The sequence below is a fragment of the Talaromyces amestolkiae genome (assembly GCF_001896365.1).
Source record: "Talaromyces amestolkiae strain CIB chromosome Unknown scaffold11.1, whole genome shotgun sequence".
In the NCBI taxonomy this organism is placed as follows: domain Eukaryota; kingdom Fungi; phylum Ascomycota; class Eurotiomycetes; order Eurotiales; family Trichocomaceae; genus Talaromyces; species Talaromyces amestolkiae.
This window is the reverse complement of record NW_024468047.1, coordinates 871,243-890,756: the sequence shown is the minus strand read 5'-3', so window position 1 is coordinate 890,756 and position 19,514 is coordinate 871,243. Positions and strand designations below refer to the sequence as shown.

At 47.2% G+C, this 19,514-nt stretch overlaps 7 protein-coding genes across 7 annotated transcripts; 6 read left to right on the top strand and 1 right to left on the bottom strand.

The window, feature by feature from the left end:
• Positions 1-993: 993 nt before the first annotated feature.
• BHQ10_006249 (uncharacterized protein) lies at positions 994-1,866 on the top strand (the record flags this gene model as incomplete). Its single annotated transcript, XM_040878814.1, has 1 exon — positions 994-1,866. The coding sequence occupies one exon, from the start codon at positions 994-996 to the stop codon at positions 1,864-1,866; it is 873 nt and encodes a 290-aa protein (XP_040734753.1).
• A 297-nt stretch (positions 1,867-2,163) lies between these two features.
• On the top strand, positions 2,164-2,952 carry BHQ10_006248 (uncharacterized protein; the record flags this gene model as incomplete). Its single annotated transcript, XM_040878813.1, has 2 exons — positions 2,164-2,238; positions 2,296-2,952. 2 exons carry the CDS (start codon positions 2,164-2,166, stop codon positions 2,950-2,952), a joined length of 732 nt encoding a protein of 243 aa, XP_040734752.1.
• A 394-nt stretch (positions 2,953-3,346) lies between these two features.
• Positions 3,347-4,290, top strand: BHQ10_006247 (uncharacterized protein; the record flags this gene model as incomplete). The annotated part of the gene is made up of 4 exons (XM_040878812.1): positions 3,347-3,608; positions 3,665-3,841; positions 3,897-4,081; positions 4,135-4,290. The coding sequence occupies 4 exons, from the start codon at positions 3,347-3,349 to the stop codon at positions 4,288-4,290; spliced, it is 780 nt and encodes a 259-aa protein (XP_040734751.1).
• A 1,097-nt stretch (positions 4,291-5,387) lies between these two features.
• BHQ10_006246 (uncharacterized protein) lies at positions 5,388-7,334 on the top strand (the record flags this gene model as incomplete). The annotated part of the gene is made up of 8 exons (XM_040878811.1): positions 5,388-5,430; positions 5,523-5,585; positions 5,655-5,760; positions 5,810-5,920; positions 5,972-6,250; positions 6,297-6,546; positions 6,596-6,909; positions 6,956-7,334. The coding sequence occupies 8 exons, from the start codon at positions 5,388-5,390 to the stop codon at positions 7,332-7,334; spliced, it is 1,545 nt and encodes a 514-aa protein (XP_040734750.1).
• Positions 7,335-7,616: 282 nt separating this feature from the next.
• BHQ10_006245 (uncharacterized protein) lies at positions 7,617-9,119 on the bottom strand (the record flags this gene model as incomplete). Its single annotated transcript, XM_040878810.1, has 1 exon — positions 7,617-9,119. One exon carries the CDS (start codon positions 9,117-9,119, stop codon positions 7,617-7,619), a length of 1,503 nt encoding a protein of 500 aa, XP_040734749.1.
• Positions 9,120-11,788: 2,669 nt separating this feature from the next.
• On the top strand, positions 11,789-12,718 carry BHQ10_006244 (uncharacterized protein; the record flags this gene model as incomplete). The annotated part of the gene is made up of 1 exon (XM_040878809.1): positions 11,789-12,718. The coding sequence occupies one exon, from the start codon at positions 11,789-11,791 to the stop codon at positions 12,716-12,718; it is 930 nt and encodes a 309-aa protein (XP_040734748.1).
• A 1,379-nt stretch (positions 12,719-14,097) lies between these two features.
• Positions 14,098-14,870, top strand: BHQ10_006243 (uncharacterized protein; the record flags this gene model as incomplete). The annotated part of the gene is made up of 2 exons (XM_040878808.1): positions 14,098-14,332; positions 14,395-14,870. The coding sequence occupies 2 exons, from the start codon at positions 14,098-14,100 to the stop codon at positions 14,868-14,870; spliced, it is 711 nt and encodes a 236-aa protein (XP_040734747.1).
• Positions 14,871-19,514: the final 4,644 nt, after the last annotated feature.

Here is a 19,514-nt window from a genome sequence, read left to right as displayed (position 1 = left end):
ATATATTACATTGGTAGTGATTATGTATGGAGTGGGATTGTGGATATCACTGTAGCTCCAGGTCTGGTTGTTATGTACGTAATTATAGAGCAGCACCATAAGACATGGGCTCGAGCCTTTGTACTGTAACCGTAGAGTGCCTCGGCATGTGATAGTTTGGGATGACCTCAGCTCTCCCCGCGAATTCAAAGCCCGCTGAACGCTAAACCAATTGAACTTGAGGTTGTCAACGTAGCTTACTCATAGTGTTACACACCACTTTTCTTTTGTATGGACGATGTCGAATAACTATTTCTTGTACATGCTACTACGTAGTGTCTCATTGGCACAGGAGACCTCTGGCACATGTCCGTCGCAGCAGCGGTCTCACCGGTACTCAAGGAACCGTAGTCAGAGAAGAACTGATCTACACAACAGTCTACCCGTCCTCCGTGTTGCTTATTCATTCGAGAGGTGAAGTTGAGAGACCAACATTGATATCGCTGTAACCCTAACCTTTATTGAGCTAGATCTAAATAGGCATAGCGTGGAACCTGACAAGCGGAAAACCGTCGAATTTTGTACCACAACAAAACTTCCTTTCTTCCAAGCTCTTCCTTCCATCATCATCATCATCATCCTCAAAGTCTCTGCCGACACCACCTGTGCGCGGCTTCTGGCTTGAGGTAATGGTGTGAGAAATGCAAATTCCTTGCAAGGTATGTACTATTATTTACTCTCTCATAATATTTCTACCTTAATGATGAACCTCAATTATTGGAGCTGTCTTAGCTTTTGCAATGCTGATAGCTTTTATTATTACGCAACTTTACTGATCCTTCTTGTCGCTTATTATTCTATGAAAGTCTTTTCTCGTTTGATTTGAACTGTGCTAATCTCTCTTACAAGAGCTAGGGCTCTGCGAGTGCCAGTTTTCAACCCTTGCATCCTCCTTGATAACGGGTCTTGTGCTGTGAAACGAAAGACAGTAAAACAAGAATTCAGATATTTGAAATGGCTACCGATCCTCAACCCCAGCTTGAGACGGTAGTCGTACCTACCCCCGAGATGCTCTATGCAACGGAAGCAGATTCCACCGACGCGTCACAACTAACCATCCCAGAACAGCGTGACGATGCCTCTGCAACCGCAGAAGCAAAAGCAGAGGAAGGACCGTCATACAAACTCAAATTCTGCACTGTTTGTGCATCAAATAACAACCGCTCCATGGAAGCACATTTACAGCTGTCGCGTTCATATCCGGTCATCTCCTTCGGGACAGGATCATTAGTGCGTTTGCCAGGTCCCTCGATCACGCAGCCTAATGTTTTCAACTTCGACTCTACGTCGTATAATCACATGTACGAGGATCTTTACAATAAGGATCAGCGTTTGTATCGCAATAATGGAATTTTGAATATGCTTGACCGCAACCGAAACCTGAAATGGGGTCCGGAGCGATTCCAGAACTGGGTACCGGGTCAACCGCGCCTGGACCACATTGCCAAAGGCGATAAAGGAAGTCTGGGCACTGAAGCCGGCGTTGTCGATGTCATCATCACTTGCGAGGAGAGATGTTGGGATGCGGTTGTCGATGATTTACTCAATAGAGGCTCACCATTGAATCGGCCCGTGCATGTGTTTAATGTTGACATCCGTGATAATCATGAAGAGGCCTTGACGGGTGGGAAAGCTATACGTGATTTGGCTGATAGGCTGAACACGGCGGCTAATGAGGAGCGTCAATTGTATGACGACCCTGATTCATGGGATAGAGGTGCTAGTGAAGCGAGACAAAGCTTTGATGAGAAAGTTCCGGAAATTCTTGGTGCGTGGCAGGAAAAGCATCCTAATCTGCCGGCGCTATGGACATTGTCGTGGTTTTAGATTGTCTAGCGGTTATACCCAATTGCCATTTCATTTCTTCCTATACTAATTCCATATATCTATGATGCCGTAGCTGATGCAATCATTACTTTATAAATTTCTCTTATATCTCTGGTGTTCTGTGTTGAGTGCTTAGTACGGAGCTGTCTTATCTCCGCCTGCCTTCCGATAACAACATAGCTCCTCACTTCCCCTCATCTTTTCACATTTCGAGAACCTGCAAGAAATACCTCGTCTACTCTGTCGCTTGCTACTTGGAGTATACATACCATCAAGAATATACAGAACGATTCTACGATGACTTCACAAAATGAATTCACGTTCGTCCCCGCGTTGATCGTGGTAGACATGCAAGAGGACTTTTGCCCACCAGTACATCTTCCAACACGACTCCTCCAGACACCTACCCAACTAACACACCCATAATAGAACGGATCCCTCGCCGTCGAAGGCGGCCGCGCAATCGCTCCCCTAATCAACAACCTCCTCAATCTCCCCGCCTTCGCAATCCGCATCGGAACCCAAGACTGGCATCCATCCGACCACATCTCCTTCGCCTCAAACCATCCATCCCCGCACAACAAACCCTTCGAATCATTCATCGACATGACCAACCCAGCCCCCGGGAAACAGCACGAAACAAAGTCTCAACGCCTCTGGCCCGTTCACTGCGTTGCCTCTACAAAGGGCGCAGAAATCATTCCCGAGATTGCGCAGACCAACAAACTAGACGTACTAGCGAAGAAGGGAATGGATACGAGAGTTGAGATGTACTCGGTGTTTAGCGACGCGTTTCAGAACATGGATCCTGCGCTTCACCATAGATCGGTTGATGTAGATGTTACCGCCGTGCTGAAGCAGCGCGGTGTCACAGACGTGTTTGTCGTTGGTCTCGCGGGGGATTATTGTGTTAAGTATACGGCGATCGATGCTGTGAAGGCGGGCTTTAGGAGTTATGTGGTTGAGGATGCGGTCAGGTCGGTGGATCCGGGCGAAGGGTGGAAGCAGGCGCTTAGGGAGTTTGATGAGGTTGGGGTTAAGGTTGTGAGGAGTAATGGTCCGGAGGTTGGGAGGGTGAGGTCGTAGTATTCTTGAATTTATTATTCTGTTTTGATATTCTGAGGTGTATTACGAGCGGAATACCACGATGGTGTATAGCGTTCCTCGAATTGGTCATCATAGCTTATCAATTGCTTGTACGAGTCACTGCTATGAAGTTTTGATCTCATAATCCCTTCGTGTCCAATGGTTCCGATATAATGGCCTTGGGCATAGAATGAATGTAACTTATCGCCGATACGAAGCAACATACCCCACCGCATCGCCTACATATGCCTATTTTCTTGTCCACCTCACCATATAAACGCCAGCACATATTTCTCCTCCAATTCAATCTCGCATACATATTGATTTCCCACGCATAAAGTCATAGACAGAGATTATACAGCAATTCTATATTCACAAAAGAAAAAGAAGAAACATGTCCGCCGAAACATTCACAGCCATCGACGAAAAGCTCTCCAATCTAGATCCATCTACCACCACCAACACAGAATCCGTCCTACCTACAACCATCGACAATGAACCATTACCATTCTGGCTCGTGAACGTACCGCGCGATCAATGGCCGGCGTCATGTCCTGAGTTTCTCAAGGAGCAATCCGATAAGAACATAGGGATACTGGCTACGCCGGACGAGGAGTATCAATGGATTGGCTGGGAGAGGGTTAAGGAGTTAGTTCGTTCGTACTACCTACCTTCTATATATCTTTCAAAGGAGCATGCTGATAGTAGTTAGAAACGAATGAGATCGGGAAATTCCAACGTCTACCGTCCGATTTGAGGAGGTATCTGGAATACATGTTCCATCTAAAGCAAAAGTATGGCTCAATTATGGACTTTGTGGTTTCTGAGAGATTACATTGGAATCAAGAAGGGGGTTTGCAGCCGCGAGGGGAGCCGTTTGAATTTGATGGTACAGTTTCCGCCTTCCTTGACAAGAAACTCTTGCTAATTGTTTCCCCGGGAAGATGATCTCAAGATTCTGTTTAATGATTGGCCATACGGTCTCGAGAAAGGGATTGTCCATCTAGTCATCTGGACCAAGTTTGAGCTTGAAGAAGATCCTGCTACAGGCCTTTTGACGGAGTCTATGTGGAAGAAGATTGAAGATTATGTTGAGAGAGTCTTTCGCTCTCATATACCCGCTGATCAGGTACGTTTGAACTTGTGGTGGTAGTTGGACAGTGCTAATGTTAGTCTTCACAGGTGGTGTGGTTCAAGAATTGGAAGTCTCTCAAGTCTATACATGCGATTGAGCATTTCCACGTGATGCTTAATCATCCAGACCCTGAATTTATCAAGGAGATCACGAACGGGGATGTTCCCTTGGTAGAGAAGGTGACGCAGGGAAGGGCTCTGTGAGAAATCTTGTCTATTGTTCGTAGACCTTTCGGGTCAGCCAGACGTTCAGTTGTCGAATTTGCCGTTTGTTCTAGATAGATATAGAAACATTTTTCATTTTGCATTCACGGGTCGGAGAGGTACTGGTTGGAAGACAAGGACAGTCAACCCAATACGAATACGACTGTAAATATCAGGGAATCACTGATAGATTAAGTTGTACGCATATTTAGATCAAGCTGAGGTGAAACGCGGATAGTGGAGTCCATATGCGTCAATGCTTCTCCATGAAGACCGCTTGGCGCGTAGACAGTCGTTTCTCAGCGAATGATCCAGTAATGTAGTCGCACGCGGTGCTAACTCAGACTTGGCTAATGTACCTAGAGGTAAGTCAGGTTAGATCGATCAGAATCAGATAGGGATGTAGTATTAGGGTGCTCAGAGAGGCGCAATAAGGTGGGGGACCGGATGGTCGGGGAGACAGTAGTTACTACCTAGTAGTTAGCCACAAATGATGGCTTGGTCTGGAATCAGTTAAGGTGGTCAGTAATTAGTTAATTAGTCGGTAATCGTCGAATATGGCTGCCTGACATCGTCATGAGCAGAAGGAAGATGATGATGAGAAAAGAAAAGAAAAGAAGACGAAGAAACGAGGTCACGGGCGACGTCGTCATAGGCTTTATCGGGCGGGAAGGAGGGGACCTTCCAATCTTTTTCCTCCCAACGTCATTCTTAAGCCCGTACCTTTCTAGCTGGTTAACGTCTTTAAACCTCTTGCCTAGTACTCTAGATCTAGAATCAATCTATGACTGGATCTGTATATCCTGTCTGACTCACTCTTCGGAAAACTCGACTAGTCATTCATACTAGCTCTTACTGCTGGCCTGATTTAAGCTCTCGGAATTTACTCCTCTTTTTTTTCCCAAGAGGGGCTGTGTGTTTTGGCACAAACCGCATCCCGCATATCTTGTTGACAACCAGATTTCCTGCAAACAGTCTATTTAGACCGCATCGAAACGACTCAGGGAATTTTATACGTTTCGACCATATCGCTCCGAATACGCCGTGAAGTTTGAGTGATCAGTTGAGGCAGAGGGTAGTCATCGTCGACCATCATCATGCCGCTTCCCCACGTGCACGCACACCGCCGCTCGTCTTTGAGTAAGCATACACAGCTTTGTCGCATTTATGCACCGGAACAGTGGTATTGCTGATTTCCGGATCTGGGCAGTTGCTAACTATGATTTCGACAGGCAATAAATCCTCCGACAATGAAGCCGAAGACGAGACCGTCGTCGAACCCGAGCAGGGCAATGGTAGGACGGATCACCAAGCAGGTATCATGGCATAAGGCATAGCTGATGGAACAATTACAACTACTACAGTCCTCTCTCACATCATTTCTCAACTTCGCCCCGGGGCCGATCTAAGCCGAGTCMCCCTMCCCACGTTTATCCTCGAGCCACGATCCATGTTGGAACGAATCACAAAGTACGTCGGCGACGTGAGGAGGACACTGCGCGTACTGACTGTGATTTAGTTTCATGGCGCATCCGGAAACACTGCTTCCAATGTCCACTATCGACGATCCGCTAGAGCGATTTGTATCGGTAGTCAAGTTCTACCTCAGTGGCTGGCATATCAAACCTCCGTACGACACGCTATACCCCAGTACATCTAAATAGGTACTGATTTGCCGCAGAGGAGTGAAAAAACCACTCAACCCCATTCTCGGAGAAATTTTCACCTGCTACTGGGACTACAACGATGGCACTCGAGGCTATTACATATCAGAACAGACTTCTCACCACCCTCCCAAGTCTAGCTACTTCTTTATGGCCCCTGAGCATCATATAAGAATTGACGGCACTCTCAAGCCGCGCAGTAAGTTTCTCGGAAACTCGGCTGCCAGTCTTATGGAAGGCACTGCAGTATTGCGATTGTTGAACCGCGGCAAGAATCCCGCCAAAGGCGAGCGATAGTATGTCAACCGTGCATCTGCGCAGAATGAAGACTAACGACACTAGCCACCTGACACAGCCTAACATGTATGCGCGCGGTATCCTTTTCGGAAAGATGAAATACGAACTTGGCGATCACAGCTTCATCAAATGCCCAGAAAACCATCTTGTGTGCGATGTTGAATTCAAAACCAAGGGCTACTTCTCTGGCACTTACAATGCTATTTCTGGAACGATAAAAAATGACCAGACGGGCGAGGTCTTCTATGAGATTTCAGGTCTGTGGAATGGTGAGATGTACCTGAAAAATAACGCTGTATGTTCGCACTTCGGGATTGTGGTAGAAGTATACTAACCTACTGTAGACTGGGAAAAAAGAGCTCCTGTTCGATGCGACTCACGCCAAACACACACCTCCTCTAGTCCGACCTCTCGAAGACCAGTCCCAACGAGAGTCTCAAAAACTATGGTACAGCACAGTTCAAGGATTGAACGCCAGGAACCATGAAGTAGCGACGACAGAAAAGACCAAGATCGAAGATCAACAACGTGAAGAAGCAGCAAAACGAGCCGAAGGAAATGTAGAGTGGCACCCGAAGCTCTTCCGCGCCGTTCGGGGTGGACCTGGCGGATCAGAGGAGGGTGAAGAAGATCTCGACTGGATAATCAACGCCGAAGTGTATGTCACCTATGAAAAATCCGAGATTCCTTCTAACGAGTAGTAGTGACCCCAAAGACATCGAAAAAGCACACAAACAAATCCTCGGCATCTACCCCGTCATCCCCGGCCAAAAAGCATCCCTTGAACTCCATACCTCTACTAATCAACCAACTATATCATCCGCATCCTCGAAGTCGTACGCCCAATCTCACGGCGGCGACCTGATAGACTTCGGCGACGAGATGACCTCTACTGCAGGAGCTGCAGCCGCAAGACCAGCCCATGGGTCATCGCACGATTTACTTGGCAGCGACACTTCGACTGGATTGATGGCTCCATTGCAACCCGTTGGGTCACAGATAAATCATGATCCACATCCTGTGAAGAGGGTGGATTCGACGACGGATGATGTGGATGTATTTGTTGATGCGGAGGAAAAATAAATAGTTCAAATGTTAATTGGTGACATTAGTGGGTACTTTGATTAATTGGATACACCTATTTCCAGCTTCGACTGTTCGATGTAGAATGAAACGACAATCTGTACATTTCCAAGTCGCTTCTACCTCCTGTCTCTGAGTGTCTCATGAAGTGAGTATAGTACAAATGGCATACCGTGCCAAATCCAAAACGCCCCAACCCGGCTTTTTAACATACCAAACATTGCGCCATATGCTTCAGATATACCAAACCAAATAAACATCCCAGAACAAAAAATCAAAAAATCAAGCAGATAATTCCCCCCTTGTCCCTAAACCTCTCTCTAAATCTCTCCTCGACGCCCTCGAAGTCGAATCTGCCGGTGACAGCGACGCCGCAGCGCCCGCCGAAGATCTAATCCCCTGATCTCTTTCCTCCCTCTCCTCATCCATATAATCCTTCTCCTCTTCCAAGTCCTTCTCCACATCCTCTCTCAAACCCAAAATATCAGGCGGAATATGACTCATCTGCACACTCGGCGCACCCTGCATATATCGCAGCTGTTCACGAATCGTAGACACCAGATGGGACAGGTACTGTTTCGAGTTTTTGTTTTCGATCTTACGCATTTCAGATAGTGGGGGGAAGAGGCTGAAATCCGGGCCGAAGTGGTTTCGGAATGTGACTGTGTCGGGGATGTTTGGGTCGATTTTTTGTACGGCGTCGATGAGGATGGATGTTTCGTGGGCCCAGGCGCGACTTACGTTTCGAGGCGTGTAGCCGCCGCCGCCGACGACGAGCATGGGCAGACCCAAGGTTTTGGTGTATGCGACGCAGGCGCCGTGGCCGGTGACGTTGAGGTTGAAACAACCTAGTCGGTCGCAGCCCAGACTATCGGCGCCGCATTGTAGGACGATTGCGCCGGGTTGATAGGTTTCGACGCAGGAGCTGATTACGTCTTTATATAGTTGGAGATAATCGTCATCTTCGATGCCGTCGTTTAGGGGTACGTTGATGGCGTGTCGCGAGCCTGGGTTTAATGGGTGAGAGGGTCCGTTGCTGTCCAGCGCACCGGTGCCAGGGAAGAAATTATCCTTGTCGTATTTATGGAAGGAAACCGTGAGGACGCGATCAGTCGACCAGAATGCTTGTTCCACGCCATCACCATGATGTACGTCAATATCGATATACATGACGCGCGGATGAAATCGCAAGAGCTGCAATATCCCCAACACGATATCATTCACATAACAAAACCCACTTGCCTCCGTCTTTTTCGCATGATGCAACCCGCCCGACCAGTTAATCGCGATATCTGCCTGATTATTGATAAGTTTCCTCGCCGCGTCGACCGTCGCACCGGAATAGAGCGAACAATAGTCAAACAAGCCATCAAAGATCGGACAATCGTCCCCAAAATTGTAGCTTGCGATCCTATCCGATTGCTCTGCTGCTTCCATGTCGGCGGGAATAACCTGTCTCAAAAAGTCAAGATAATCTGCTGTATGAAACTCGGCCATTTCCTCGAACGTCGCTGCGCGCGACAGATACAAGTCCATGGCATGATGCATTCCGTATGCGAGGACGAGTTCTTTTGTGAGCACTAGACGCCATGGTTTCATGGGATGGGATTGACCGAAATGATGCGCTTCGACGGCTGGGTTTGCGTGGTACGAGACGGTGTAGCCCTGCGGCCGAGTGATACCATTGTGTAGGCGCTCGTGGTTGATTTTTTGGTCGACGCTGAAGGTTACGGAGCGCGTGGTGGGGGGAGTGTCGTACTCTTGCACGATGGCAGATCGTGCCATGGATATTAGCTTTGCGACGTAATCGGCTGTTGAATCGCAGTGAGTGCTATGAGTGCGCTGTAGTTCTATGTTGCGTTCGAGGTCATGAAGCTGTCATCTTAAATCGAAGCAAGTCGAAGCAAGTCTAAAGTTGAGCTAGACGCAGAGTGGCGGCACGGCAGTGAGCCGGTTGGGAGATCGGCTAACCGTTTTCGGATGGATTTAATGCCTTACTTTTCAGGCTACAACAGTCTTAATTTTTGATCGCATCGACACATCTGACCCACAAGGCAGACTTCATCTTACGAAATAGATTTGATACATATGTTGCCACAACGGAGCATCTTATAAAAAGTATGAAAATTCTGAAATGAAACCAAGCCTGTCATGCTTCCCGGCATTCTGGCATATCCACATTCAGGTTCTAGAATCGTGGGCTTGATCGCGCCCAAGTCGATCCAGGATCAAAGTGGGTATTCAAAGACTACTATGTATGTAGTAAATGCGTCTATGAAGACGTTGATCGTTTGATGGGGATTTTCAAGCAGCGAGCGATTTGAGCGGTGTGTTGGTTTAGCAAAATTATGCGTACTCCGTAAGTAGTACTGCAAAGTTAGGGCTAGGGCTTGTCCATCACATGCCCGAACCAACCATTCCATCAGTGTGGTCACGGTCCGGGGCGAACCATTTCGGACATTTCTTTAGTCATCAGCATGCTACCGAGACGGTAAATCGTCAACAAACAAAAATCATGCGTCGAATGTCAATCCGAGTAAGGTGTGTGCGGTGTGCAAAGACTACGTAGCAACAAGTATATATGTGCTGTGTCATGATTCGTGACACGGCATATGCCGATCTGGTACCTGCATATGACGGCGCGAATCGGCCTATGCGATACCAGCAAGGCGCTCTGCATTCGACAAGATCACACCGACAGTCGTTTTTTTCAGAACTTGCAGACCAAGATTAATTGAAGATATTGAGTGATGACTCGTAGTATGCCGCATTATCGCTAATATTTGCTTCAAATTGAGCATCGCTAGGTTCTCCATTGCTAAAGTACTTTTAGACCGACTATCGTAGGGCAACACTGCCTAGTCTTCGACCGCTTATGTAGCTTCGCGCAATCGTCAAGTCATCATAAAATATCGGTCTTTGAGCGACAGACCATCGATCTGCTTGGTAGCATCAACTTTGCTTCTTCAAGAGTGTGTTGTACATGGCCACGAAGACTAATCGCGATACTTGTTTGCGACGAGTCAACCTCAGGTCGTACTCTTATAAGAGTGACCTGGCCGGCTCATATCGTAACATAACTAACATGAATGCCAGATGTTGTCAACATCAATAGACCACGTGGGTGGCCAACAACAAAGTTCGGAACAAAGCGTTGAGGAATGAGGCATAATCATTACCATGTGGCAAGCCGATAGTGGCTCGATCCCATTCCAAGCCTATGTGTACGTGGCGCTCCGCAGTGTTCCGATCTGGAGAATAAATCGGTAAATTCGAAATGTGTATGTCAAAGAACTTATTGATTGCTCTCATTTGTGTTCTTTGATGCATCCGACACACTCACCGAGTTCTCCGGATGCATCAGCCTGGCTCCTATTGGGCCAGGTACAGTCAATACTACATAGTCGTAGCCTGAATGAGATGGCACCATTCTTATGATTCACAGACAATAGCAACTTAACTTGGAGTGCTAGACATGCTGGCACGATTACGTGGCAGTGGTAAAGATCGCGTAATGCGATGGCGACTACCGACCGACGGGAGAGCAAACTTACCTCGGAGAGCCCAACCCGGTCAACACAACACCTCAAACACCGGCAAAGACCGTCATTATTATCGAACATCAGACAGGAATTAAAGCCTATTTGTGAAAATTGTTTTCTCCATACATCAAACGAAACAGTGTCCATGGAAAACGGGCCCGTGGAGAGAGCTTTGTCACAATGTTACGAGAGTTAAATGGCCACCATCGAGATACTCTGATCCGAGCCAATTACTTAGCCGGCTTACAGACGGTGCTTTGAGTTCCCTTACGCAGCTAGTGCAGTCTAGACTCAGGCACCGAGGACAGCAGCCAATGACAAAAAGTCCCCTGGCCCCGACAGGGTGATCGCACGGCGCTAGTCTGGTGGAGTGGTCGCTGCACACGTAGACTTGTCCCTGTCGGGTGTGTCTACGAGTATGTAGTACGATGCAAGAGATGAAACAGGACACAACCACTGAACCAGAGAGGAAAGAGCGACAGTCTCTCAGGAAGTCTCGACTGACGCTGGCCCGCCGCCCCACTCCCACCGGCGCAGCTTTCCCTCGACCAATCACAGTTCGGTGCCTGACCTTGGCGGCTGCTGGGAAATGAAGTCCTTCGCTAGCGTCCCGTTAGTCACTGCTCTATATGGCCTAGCGTGTCTCTTCGCAGGCTCGCTCCTTCCACCAGTGTCCACCCTTTATTAAGCCACCCCCCCGTTCCCTCTGAAAATTCTCTCGTCTCCTTCTCCCCTTCATATATCCCGCTGCATTCCCACTCTCGCTTTACTCCCTTCAGGGATTCTTTCATTCAGTCTATTTTGAGCCTGCTGTCGCTCTGTCACTCCTTGAAACCCACGCTCCTTATATTGCTTCCAGCGCCGCTTCGATTCCTCCCATCTTCTACACGCATTTCAAAAACGAACATCACAATGCAGTTCAAGAACTCGATCCTCCTATTGACGGCTCTCACTGCCGGCAGTGCTGTCGCCCGCACTCACGGCCACCAGCGCCGCCATCAACACCATGAGCGCGCTGTCGGTGACTGGGTTACTGCTGTGATTGACGGCAAGACCGTCTCCTGGCAAAACACCTACGCCGGCCCTMCCGCCGCCGCCGATGCTGCCCCTGCAGCTGCTACCACCACTGCCGCTGCCGCCGTCAAGGAAGTCGCCGAAGTCGCCAACGCTGTTGTCAACTCCGCTACCCACACCTCTGCTTCCAAGACCGCCTCTGCTACCGGCTTCGGTGCTACCACCGCCCCCTCCGGCTCTGGTTCCACCTACTGCGGCAACGTCGGAAGCCCCTATGGCTCCAACATCATTGAGATCTCCGAGGGCGACTTGAGCAAGTACGACTACACCATCACTCTCGACGGATCCCAGATCGACGAGGACTACGATGTTATCTTCTGGAACAAGTGCAGCGCTGAGGGTCTCCTCACTGGTTTCTTCGCTACTTCTTTCCCCTTGACCGTCACCGTCTCCCCCAAGTCCAAGTCCTACGTCGCCATCGACACCGACACCCAGGGTGGTTTCATCGGTTTCCCCTCCAGCTCCTCCATTCCTCGCAGCACTGTTGACGGAATCGTCCTTGGTTTCTGGGGTGAGTTCGACTTTGCCGACTCTGCCAACAACGGCTGGTCTGGATTCGATGTCTCTGCCATTGAGGCCAACATTGCTGGCATCTCCGATTACCCCGGTCTCCTCATCAGCGGTGACGGTCAGACTTCTTCCATCACCACCGGTCTCGGTGCTGTCTCCAACGCCTATACCCAGGCTGAGACTGCCATCGGTGGTATTGGCGGTAATGTCGCCTCTGGTCCTCTTGCTTTGACTGCTATCCTCAACTACAGCGGTTAAATTTAAAATATTGGATATCCTTTGAACATTACTTCTTCGCTACATATTCTCCTTCACTTTTGTTTCTATGTCTATTACAAGTAACATGACATGACCGGCCTGCTTTGTTCAGTCCATACCGTCGCTGGGGAGACAGGTCGTTACGTTATTTACATTTTGATACGTCGTATACTTACCTGTAACAATTGATTTTGGAAACAAAGACTTTTTGATACCTTCTTGTACATATATGGGACATGACAATTCTGATTAAACTGTTACTACTGCCAATTCCTTGATTCGATTCTTTTGAGTGATGGGCTGAAAATAGCCAAAGCATAAATATAGAAGCCTCGAAAGACAAAAACAAAAGAACGGATGTGAGCCAATCGGGCCTTAAGCGCTTTGCCAGCAGGCGACTTTTACGAACGTGTTTGTCTGACTCTGAAACATGCTTTCTCAGCCATTGACGCCAGCCTCCGGGATTGTGCTGACCGTTTACAAAGCACGTACATGTCGTCTGAGACAGACTCAGCCACGATGAGAGCTACTCCTTTTCAGTGCGGAGGACTATGCACTGTTTAGGTAAGTACCTAAACTATGGGCACGGGGTCTTGGGGAACTAGGTTAGCCACTGTATGTGGCATGCGTTAAGCGCCGGAGTTTCCAGACTTAGGATCAGGGGTCATACTACTAGGGAGGAACTACTCCTAGCCTATCAGGGGCGAATGTTGTTTCACGAATGGTAAGACTAAATCTACGTATGGAATTATAATGTCTGAAGAAGAACAACTGGGCATGAACCCATAGGAGAGCATTCCATTGCTTTGACCAAAGTTGACCCTGCAAACAGAGAGTCAACCCAGGGTCTCCCTTCGCTTTGTGAATCATACCATCCTGTTTCCTTGTTCCGAGAGGAACTTGGACCTTAGAAGAATAAGGGGTTATGCCGTGAGGTCGTATTCTCATTTTTGGGTGCGAGGCTAGTCCTTGTCCAGGAACGGGCGTGGGGATAGGGGGTGTAGGGTCTTTCCTCTGGTTCCTGCCTTTCACTTGGATTGTCGATATTCTCATCTAGGACAGTGGTCATGGCGTCGTAACCCATCATGATTTTGCAGGAGGGAACACGCAGTGCTACTTGAGGCATGCTACACTTGACGATCGAGAAACGCAGTCTGACAAGGTGAAAATAGACAATCAAAACATCCGATCAATAGAGAGCCGCACTAGTCCCAAACAGGCCAAATTCAGATCGCGCAGTCACATGATCCCGCGTCGTAATGACTATTCATCTTGCGTCATATCAAAAATCATCAACTACGTACACAAAATCAACGTCCACAGCTCTCTTTATACCAATCCTCTCAGACTTGCCTTTCGATTTTGTCTTGATCAATATCATGGCCCCCATAAGACGCTATCTCCGCATTAGCAAATACTCCGTCCTCGAATGTCGCATCTTCCTCGAAAACCCATCCGATGCGCGATGGCTTCTAGACTCCAATTCTCGCGACCCCGTCCTTCCGCGGATATTTAACACTATCAAACCGCTTGTATTACCTAAGCTGCGGGAAGAGAATGAGCGTGCGTTGGCAAAGAAGAAGAGTAATCCTGTGAAGGATGTTTTGGTTGAGGGTATGTATCTTGCGTCGTCTTATTAAAGAGATTCGAGTGATGGATGTTAATAGATGTAATAGATGATTTTGAAGTTGCCATCTTTTTGCGAGAATCTGGAACAAAGCATTCCTTGCTTACGAAGCAGAAGAGCTTCGGAAATAAGCAAAAGATGAAAAGTAACTCGAATAAACTTACGGGATCAACGGCGGAGATTCTCGTGGAAAGCGATGATGAAGGCAACAACGGGCGAACCGGTATTGACATGAGCGCCATCCCTGAGGTGGTAGACTCGGAGGAGGAAAAGTCCGACGCAGAAAAACGGGCTGGAAAGGCTGCTGCACTGGCAACGGATACTCTCGACGACAAAAAGCTTCAACTTACGACGAGTTATGATGGATTCGGTATTTGGGGATGGGTGCTGTGTTTGCTCGTGACACGAAAAGGTCAGAAGGGTCGCAAAGGAGTGGATGGCGGTGCTGGTGCGGCTACTTCTGGGCAAGCTTTGATGGAGGAATGGATTGGGACGCAGATGCAGCCAGTTCTTGATGAGGATTGAATTCGCAAATCACTGCAAACAACCTCTACTATAAAGTTGTGAAAGGAGCTCATGCTCATGGTCCCTTATTTTCGCAGCAAGTGACAGTACCGTGTGACGAAACATTTCGGTCTAATAGACACCACTTGTCTTGTTCGACATCACTACAGCATTCAGGCATCAAGTATGTGCTCATGGAAAGTAATGCGGACTGTTGATTATCAGCTATAATCTCACCACACTACGAGCCGAGTCCTACCGCTCATGCTCAATAAAAGCTTCCCGAAACATTCGAGATGATGTGATATTTCGTCAACGAAGACGCTCTGAACTTCCTTATCTATGGCACGATTACATCAGCCTTGAACTTGACAGTGTCTCTACTGAATACTTGGATTGCTTTTGTTAAGGGTATAACCAAGTGTGTCGATGTTTACAACAAATCACTGCCAAGCATGTTGGTCGCATCGAGTGGTGTCGACCCTCTGCATGATATCATCGTCATCACTACAGGTCAGAACTTAATTGTCGTACATCTCATTGACGTGAAAGCCCGCACTTTGAGCGGCGTTGGAGGAGAAAATTTTGTCAAGAATGTCAGTGATAATCGTCGAAGTCTGTCGGGAAATTCCATACACCGAATCGCGATCACTGACATCCTCTCTAGAAGCGATACAAAACAACTTAGTTTCTGTATAATCCAAGAGTGTGGATATAATGGAGCTTGTACAAATGTTTTCGGATGCTGTAGTTTAGTGACTAGTATTCCAGCGCGCTGAATCCCATGTAGCAGAGTTGAAGACTGAATAGTGAAATTCTTGAAGTCTCGCAATTTCATGGGTAGTAGCTGATGAAAGAGAAGAGATGTAAAATAAACATACCTCCCACGAAAGACTCTGGATTTCCTTGCCTACTTTTGTATTCTTCAGCAGAGTTGATACGACTTCGCATGAGCTCTCAAACAAGCCCTGTGATCTGTCTCCAAGTCGTTTCCAGATTGTTCGATACAGCAAGAAGTCTTGATCCATGCACTCGAGATGGATCATTAGGTGGAACTCAGAAACGTCGTCATTGTTCGTACACCTAGGCGGCCAACCCAGAAAAGATGGAAAAGTTTGTTGCATTTGTCGAAGATCTGCGATCGATTTTCTTGTGATGATGTTAATTTATCTCCTTTTCAAGAACGGCACATCTTCCCAAGGTAGGTGTTTGATAGGAAGAAATACATACTCAATCCTCTCTTGAAGACAATCGTTCTCATGGCTAAAAGACAACTCCAGAATCCTTTCGCTCGTACTACTCGTCATCAAAATTCCTCGATATCCTGCTTTCTAGGATTGCTTGACCCTGTTTGTTCCAGCCATCTGCGTCGAGATGATTCTGTCAATCTCACTACTCAGCTGTGCCAAGATTTTTGGTAGCTTATATCCATTGGTAATTGGATGAGACTGTATCGCGAACATATTTGGGGTGGTCGACCTAGTGCAAGAGCCAATTTCGTATCTATTGCATATACACTAGCTAAAACTCGTTTTCTGATTTCAACAAGAAAGGCCGCACTCGCGTGGTCTATGCAAACGCTCGGATGGTGAAGGCCAACAGCGTATGCAATGGTGCTCAAATCGCCCAACTTTTGCCAAGTTCGATCATCTGCACCATGGTCGATGTCCTCTGTTAGTGGAAGGGAAAGTAGGAGGCGACCAGAGACATACCGTTCCGACCAACCGTCTTCGCGAGACTCACTATCTGTTGCGTCGCAAGCCAGCACAGTGGGTCACTCGTTACACCAGCCTTATGACGGAATTGGAGGCATATCTCTCCAATTGTGGTCGACCTAAACTGCAGTCTGTTTTTGTCCATCTTTGCATCATTTGATTTCGCGAAAACAAGGTCGGTTTCTGGGATAAAGATAGAAACAGCCACCAGTAGCTGAAACAAAACGCAGTTTTTATCCCACAGAGCACCAATTAGAGATATGTATTGCCTCGAGATCACTTCCTTACTCACTTGTATCTTAGTGATCATATTTTTGAGCGTTTACCGGGGTAGATTGAGCAGTGAAGTCTACAAGTCTTCAATATCATGCAGTGCTGCACTATAGACTGTTCGATTGCATCAGAGAAGAGGTCTGTTACGGGAAGCTCTAAAAACCCGTTGCCAGTAAGTCTATACTTTGTTTTCACCAAATCACGGTACCAGTTAGTCATAAACCGCTGCCCAGAATGGCCGAACAAACCGGACCAGAGATAAAGCTTGTATTCAGGGCCATGAGTCTAAGGAAATCAGGTGAATCCGCAGTACGATCCCCAGTACTCTATACTAGCTAAACATATCTAACAGCCTGCGTTCCCAACATCGACGAAGCCAGAGCTATCCCGGACGTCTTCCAGAAATTTGGCCTGGACGACATTGACACTGCATGTGGCTACGCTAATGGGACTTCTGAGGAGTATCTCGGAGAGCTCAAATGGTAGGATCGTGGTCTTACAGTGGCTACTAAGTTGGCGCCTGCTGTAACTCCTGGCCCAACTACCTATTCTCACGAGCCAGCAGACTTGCGTTGTGGGATTCAAGAGTCTCTGTCCGCTCTCAAGCAGATAGGATCGATTTGGTGAGTAGGGTCTTTCTGAATGTAGACTAGATTCGGGTGCTGTGCATAATCTCAGACAAGATGAGAGAATTTGGAATGAGTCCAATACCCGAGAAGTCTATAATCGAAAATTACAGTGGTACCTCCATTTCCCTTACCACAATACTCCATTCGAGCAGATCCTGCGGGAGGTGAACGAAATGTATAAAGATAGTCTATTTCGTCGCTTCGGCTCAATTAGCTCAAGGGCACCTATCAATCAGAAATGATAGATATCCTGATCTTCCTTCTTAGTTTGCCAGCGATATGGTACGTAGTACTTCAAAACATGAATTTGTGCCCTAAGATGCTAAGTGACATTCTTGGAACTCTTTGGTCTCAATTTTTTTCTTATGTGTGCAATGACTCCAGAGACACTCTATCGTCATTTGGAATCCGTCTCGTTGAAACTTGCGACAATTCCTTACTCATTAAATAGCTTGCTACGGCCTGCCTGACCCTACAGCATTGAGGAGATTTCTCCTCACAAAAATCCTTAGTTACAATCAGCATACCACATTAGCGTATAGCAACACATATTAACCAGCATAGCTCACACCTAACTAACCCCCTACACTAAGATCTTTAAGTACATAGGCTTGTTGCATGCATATTGATAAGCGTATAGACGACAAGCAAACTAGTAGTGACGACTAAACACTAGCTCGGCACGTCAACTGTCATATGATTCGATTCCTCTCTATTTGACACATCGACCGTATCACGACATTACAACTCAACGACATTCGCACGGGTGAGCAAGATCAAGAACTAGCTATTATTATCTATTTGAGTCGACTTTAATCTCCGATATTCCGAAACATTTCATGCATTCATTGTAACCTTCTAAACCTTTAGGCGCAAAAAACGTGTATGCTTTAGAGCGGGGCTGAAATTACCAAAAATGGGAATTTAGCAGAACCACCAAATAAAGTCAATGACGACACTAGACGGAGGTATGGATAGAACAACCAAGTCATGTCTTGCATGTCTTACCACGCAGTCGGGTTTGGAATCAACCCATGGATCGGACGCCATGTGCTCGTATACGGAATGCATTGGCCAAAGAACGAGAGGGGGCCGAAAAGTACCCTGTAGTGGCTGTACTCAGCCTCAAGATTTACCTAGGCAAGTCCGGACGAAGTACAAAGTCGTTGTCATACGCTTGTAAAAACGTTAGCTGATATCTCTTGGCTACATACGTGCGACGAGTGATGCATCTCATCTATAAGTACGGAGTACTAAGAAATGTAGTAAGGCTAAGTGCCAATAGTGTAAAATGCCTCTTTTTGTCGGTGAGTCAGTTTCGCGACGCTCGGACGACTAAGGCGCGCTTGAGTCTGATCCCCTGTCGAGCACCAGGTCTGGTGACTTACGATGGCATCGAGTCTAGTACATTATGTACTTAGTAATAATAAAGGTGTACGTATACACGAGTGCCACGGTGCCACAATGGTGCCTGGTTCGGTGAAAAGGATTGTATGGGCGATATGAATGGTAGTTGGTCAATGATGTCATCATCTACTTGATAGAGTATGCAGCGGGCACTCTTTGGCAGATAGCTCCATGATCTATCATATTCTTTAATAAACTAGTGAGACAGTGGATGATCACGTAGATTAAAATTGTATTGAAGACTGTAAATCAAAAGCAAGTCGGATCTAATTGCCGACGGGTATTCTCGGATGCCACAAACAAGAAAGCAGACAACATGATGATAAGCCAGGAAAAAAATCAAGCACAATCATAGAAGATCTAATTAAAACAGAAATAAGACATGACAGAATAGGAAGAAAAAAAAGAAGATAAGAAAGAACAGAAGAAAGTCTATGATTCAGGTCCGACGTGGCGGCACAGGAACGCAGCCAATCAGTGAGGGTCGACAAGGCATCAACGAGTCAATGACCTATCAGTCGTGTCTTCGATGTCTGATTGGCGTGATAGAAAATCAAGTTTCCTGTCAATGTCACTTGTTTGTGTACCCCGCCGATCGTGTTTTGGACTTTGATATCCTTGATCAATCGCGCGCGGGTAGA